At 34.8% G+C, this 6,000-nt stretch overlaps 1 protein-coding gene across 1 annotated transcript in view; it reads left to right on the forward strand.

The window, feature by feature from the left end:
* LOC119732057 (plexin-B-like) overlaps positions 1-1,723 on the forward strand; it is a gene marked incomplete at its 5' end in the record, with an annotated part of 54,473 nt that extends 52,750 nt beyond the window's left edge. The window contains one exon of the mRNA XM_038205426.1: positions 22-1,723. Coding sequence (XP_038061354.1) covers positions 22-138 — 117 coding nt within the window. The remainder of the gene's footprint in view (positions 1-21) is intronic.
* Positions 1,724-6,000: the final 4,277 nt, after the last annotated feature.

Raw genomic sequence — 6,000 nt, forward strand, 5'->3', positions numbered from 1 at the left:
TTGTGGATTCCTTGTTTACAGATTGTGGAGGCCTGCGAGGATGATGACGCTTGTAAGAATGAGCATCTTGCCTACAAGCTGGTTGAGGTGGAGACGATCCTGGACAATGAAGACTGCGACGCACAGGAGGCTGTCTAAAACAGCCCGCACGGGCTGTAAGCATGGCTATGGATACATGAGTATGGCCACAACAGTGATTATGGCCTGTAAGTGTAAGCATGGCTATGGATACATGATTATGGCCACAACAGTGATTATGGCCTGTAAGTATGGCTATGGATACATGATTATGGCCACAACAGTGATTATGGCCTGTAATTGTAAGCATGGCTATGGATACATGATTATGGCCACAACAGTGATTATGGCCTGTAAGCATGGCTATGGATACATGATTATGGCCACAACAGTGATTAAGGCCTGTAAGCATGGCTATAGATACATGATTATGGCCACAACAGTGAAAATGGCCTGAAAGCATGGCTATGGTTACATGATTATGGCCACAACAGTGATTATGGCCTGTAAGTGTAAGCATGGCTATGGATACATGATTATGCCCACAACAGTGATTATGGCCTGTAAGCATGGCTATGGATACATGATTATGGCCACAACAGTGATTATGGCCTGTAAGCATGGCTATGGATACATGATTAGGGCCACAACAGTGATTATGGCCTGTAAGCATGGCTATGGATACATGATTATGGCCACAACAGTGATTATGGCCTGTAAGTATGGCTATGGATACATGATTATGGCCACAAACAGTGATTATGGCCTGTAAGCATGGCTATGGTTACATGATTATGGCCTCAACAGTAATTTAGAGCTGAGATATGTACTTTTCATTACCCAGCATTTTTTTTTCTACAGGTGTGACTTTACACAGAAACTTTATAATTGATTTTTTTTAATCAGCATTAGATTAATCCATGTGATATATATTTCAGATCTGGTCTTTGTACAGCAGATAACCAAATCAGAAAACAAAAAGCGTTCAGTTTTGCTTCTTGGCTGAGAATGTGTTTGTGATGACGACAGTGTGAAGAATCATGTCTAAATAACTGCATCAGTACACAGATATATAACTTACACGGGAACATACATGTACAAATTACTGAGCCTATATTTGAAAACTCGCATACATGTATCAATTTATTCAGAAGAAACTGCAGTAAATTGATATGTAAGGGAACAAACAGTGACAGTTTCTCCTTTGTGTATTTTGGGTAAATTAAAGTTGATTTTTTTTAGCGACTTTGAATTCCAGCAATAAGGAGGGACAAGAAAGAAGAAAAAAACGAAAATCTGCTGAACTGATAAAATATAAAACAAATAAATGCCTTCAGGTTTTTGGGGAAAATGCAAGATTTGGGGTGCATATTTTAGGGTATTGCAAGTATAATCAAATGACATGTAATTTTGAAATGCTGGAATATGTGAAGCTGGGTTTCACAGCAGTTTTTTTTAACCTTGCATGAAATGCAACAAAAAGCTTTTTAAAGTAGGTTTTCAAAGTGAATAAACATGTCTTCTGCCAAATTTTACACAAGGAATGCATGCCAACTTGCGGAAATGTAAGTCAAATAATGTATAATGTGATTTTTTTAATTTATGCCAATGCTTTTTGTAATCATGGATCTGAAATTGTTTTAATCAGTTCTGTACTAGCATTTTAAATATCTTGATAATAAATGCAAAATATTGGTGGAGATTTTGTATATAATATGTCAATGTAGTTTTACAAAGCGGACATGGGGGATACAGTTTTAAAGTGGACTTTTTCAGTAATTAAAACGAAATGACTTTTGTATCTTAACTATCATGTACAAAGTAATGGCTTCCTGTACTGCTGTAAAACAGTTTATAGATACTGTGATCAAGGGTATGCCACAAAATGACTGGTTTATTAAAATTGAAAAAGATGCATTCAGTATCCCTGAGTGAGTGCCAAAAAGTTGCCAAGTGTAGGTGAAAAAGACATTTGATGTCTGTTTGATAGAAAGCATGGCACTCCAAAATTTATTCAGACTTCTGCCAGTTAGTGTATTTTAACCCTGCGCAGCGTTTACAAAAAATGTTTATCAGAACTCGCCAATGGTATGCAAGACCCTATTCATGTCAAAACAACAAAAAGCCACGTGTCAGACAGTGTCCAGACAGTTGCCAGACAGTGCACTTAATTGACTGGCGGCTGTGGTTTGCGGCTATGAAGGGAGATGGCTGTGTCAAGTTACAGGTGTTTGTATATGTTTCAATGAGACTTGGCAGGAGGCCTGGTCGAAAGTTTGTTGACACGGCTTGGGTGTAGCCCTGGCTGCAAAGTTCATTGAACCAGCTGATTTGGCATGGGTTGAATGAGGATTAGATGGAAGGTGACCATCATTGGCCCTCAAATTTTTTTTTTTTTCAAAAAATTCAGTCACCTGCGTACCCATGGTACGGAGGTCACTCTACGCAGGGTTAAGACCTGATCGATAAAATAGCATAGTAGCACTTTAAAAAACCTATATATGTTGCATTGGCTTTGAAACAACCATTGCAGATAAAACCACTTATGAAAGCAACTGAAAGATGCTTCTTTACTGATCTTCCTGCCCATGATGTTTGTAATCAAAAGTTTCTAGCACAGAAATATATACTGCTACCTTGGTATTGGTTTGAAATTCATGTGTTGGAGAGCTAACTGTGTTAAATTGTGGACTTGTTTGTTTTTTTGGTCCTGAAAGGAAGTGAACTAATTAGGATTCCTAGGGTTCAATGAGCTTTGAAAAGGGTACAGAATGTCCATGGTCGTCCTGAGCACACACAACAAGAGAAATATATTTGTATATTTGTGATTATTTCAGAGGTTTTTAGGCTCCATATTTCTATAGTGAATTTGGGTTTAAAATGTGTAAATAAGAACAATTCATATGGACTTTAAATTTTGGTAATCAGGAGGAACAGAATAAAAACAAACCCCCAAAAATCAGTTGAGCTGGGAAAAAAATTACCTTAAAGTTTTTGAGAAAGGCAATACTGTTGAATTCATGTTGTTGTTTTTTTTTTTTTTGTATTTCAAGTACAATCACATCAAATGTAATTCTGAAATGCTACAAAATATGAAGCTGAACTTTGCAACAGTTTTGTTCTTAATCATTGCATGAAATGATAAAATGATAAAAACCTATTCAAGTAGATATTACAAAGGAAAAAAAAGATGTCTTTCCCAAATTTTAAACAATGATTATATGCGAACTTGTGGAATTTTAAGCCAAGTACTATACTACTTCCAATTTTTTTCTACGTGCCAATACTTTTCTTATCATGGATTTGAAATGTTTTATTCAGTACTTGTAAAATACCTTGATATTAAATGTAACATTTTGGTGGAGAATTTATATGTTCATAATCTGTTAATGTAGTTTCACAATTGATGATGCGTCTTTAAAGTAGAACTTTTCCATAATTTAAGCGGTGAAAATAGCTTGTATATCTTGCTTTTCATGTAATGGCTTCCCGTACTGCTTTACATAATATTTTATAGATACCATGATCATGAGTATGCCACAAAATGACTTTTTTTGGTTTATTAAAATTGAAAAAGAAAAAGATGTGTTAAGTATCCCTAACAAGTGCCAAAAAGTTGCCAAGTGTTGGTGAAATAAAAGACATTTGATGTCTTTTTGATAGGAAGCATGGCACTCCAAAACTTATTCATATTTCTGCCAGTTAAGCGTATTTTATGACATAATGAAAATAGCAACTTTTAAAACTTGAATAATATTTTGTGTAAAAGTAATCAGTAGCTTCTAGCACAGAATTATATTGCTGCCATCTTTTTAGCTTTTATGCTTGGTGGTAGGTTGGGTATTTGATTGAAATTTATGAGTGGGAAGGCAGAATGTGTTAAATTGTGGACTTTGTGTTTGTTTGGTTTTTAAACGGAGTGAACTACTCAGAATTCCCAGAGTAGAAATAATATTGAAAAGGCTACAAAATGTCTGTGGAGGTCTTCTTGAGAACACAAAGTAAGAGAAACATTTATATATTTTTGGATGATTTTATTGGCTTTTAGTGCTGCATATTTCTATATAAATATCGGATTTAAAGTGTATAAATAACAATTTATATTTACCCAGAAAAAAGTTTTGATTTTGTATAAGGTGCATTTTTGTTTTATATTAGCTTTTATGATTCCAGTATATATTTTTTTACAATCGAGATTGGATGTTGTGTATTATGCAGTAAACTTACTAATTTGGCATATTACTTGCTTAAAAGCAAATATTTAAAGTGACTTCCTTATAATGATTTGATTCGTTTAAAAAAACATTCTAGAGAATGTTGCACTGACAAGCTTGTTTATTAATACGCTTACATATATTTGCTTAGGGCTGTAAGATGTAGTATGCAATTTGATCAAGACTTTCTTTCATAAAGATAAGCACAATTTCCTTTTGTTAGGTGTGGCATGCCATATATTAATTATGGTAATTTTTGCATTTACATGAATACTGTTGAATGGTAATGAGAAGTAAATGATTACATTAAAGGCGCATTTTTTTCTTCAGTTCAAACAACAAATTGCTCAAAGTAGGCAGCATAACAACTAAGCTGTGGGATTTTGACTCGGTGGCTATTATAGATTTTGAGAATTCAAAGCAAACCTATGCACAATTTTTGACGTCTCGTAACCGGACTCTGTTACTAACCACGTAAAGAAGTGTGCCTGCCAGCACACTTTTTTAAACTACCTTTAATTATAGTTTTTTTTTTTCGATGGAAACCATTTCTTGTGAAATAACTTCACAAGTATTTGTCGACACCCCTATCCTCACTTAAAGCAAGGTTTTTCTCATTAAATCGGTCGGTGCGTTTCCGCTTATTTCCCAATGTTTGGAAATCAATAATGATTTTTTTTCAAAGCTTGATGATATTACAAATAAAACATTTTATTTTTTTGTATGAACTTGGATTACTTGGAAAATATGTATATTTTTGATTTTTTTTTCAAAGCTTGATGACATTACAAATAAAACATTTTATTTTTGGTATGAACTTAGATTACTTGGAAAGTATGTATATTTCAGATTTTTAATTTTCATATATTCATTTTGCTTTATGTTACACAGTCATGACTGTTTACAAAAATGAATGTTTGAGTGCAATGGTAAGAATAATGCGATGAGGTGACCGATTCCATCTATCACTGAGTGAAATTATTCTTTCCATTGCACCAAGGCGAGACATTCATTATTTGTTTTATACAACGCTTGAATAAATCCTCATCATCTGATTGGTTGTAGTTTGACCGTGCACTGGAGCTTTTAACGAATAGTTCAATGACACGTGGTCGACAACCTACCTACAAAATGACGGGAAATTATTCAGGCTTTGTATAATTAACTATATTTTGTACTCGGAATGCAGCAATTTGTATGTGCTTGATTTGCCAACACCAATACACAGGGCATTTCATAAATAAAAGCTCGGGAAATGTGGGAGAAAATGTCTGTCAGTTGTTTGATCATTTTTGTCTTTGCCGAACTCCTAAATGGACTCCAAGAACAATATTATCCTTGAAAACATGTCCTGTTTTCAAACTACATTTGTTAACTGTTTCCAGTTTTGTTTTTGTCCCCCTTCCACACAAATCAGACTGTTTTATGTATGTTTACCCCTAGTCTAAAAATTTGGGACTCTCGATATTGTGTATGAGCGTCAAAAACCTAAGGTATTGAAAACATGCAATACAACAAAATAGATTGGCACCTGAATGCAACCAGTCCAACACCCCTTTAGTACTTCATCAATCATCAATTGTGTCAATGTCTGGCACAGGTCTCTATTTCTACACATTTCTCCCTAGTCGGCCACCAGACTAATGAAGAGGTCAGTCTTTTCAAACAGTTGGACCATGGTTGGACATGTACCAGTCTAGTCTTTGGCCTTGAAATAATATCACTTGACTTCCCTCTCGGGTGCAAAATATTGATGAAAGGACTCCTT

The sequence above is a fragment of the Patiria miniata genome, unplaced genomic scaffold (assembly GCF_015706575.1).
Source record: "Patiria miniata isolate m_02_andy unplaced genomic scaffold, ASM1570657v1 HiC_scaffold_24, whole genome shotgun sequence".
Taxonomy (NCBI): domain Eukaryota; kingdom Metazoa; phylum Echinodermata; class Asteroidea; order Valvatida; family Asterinidae; genus Patiria; species Patiria miniata.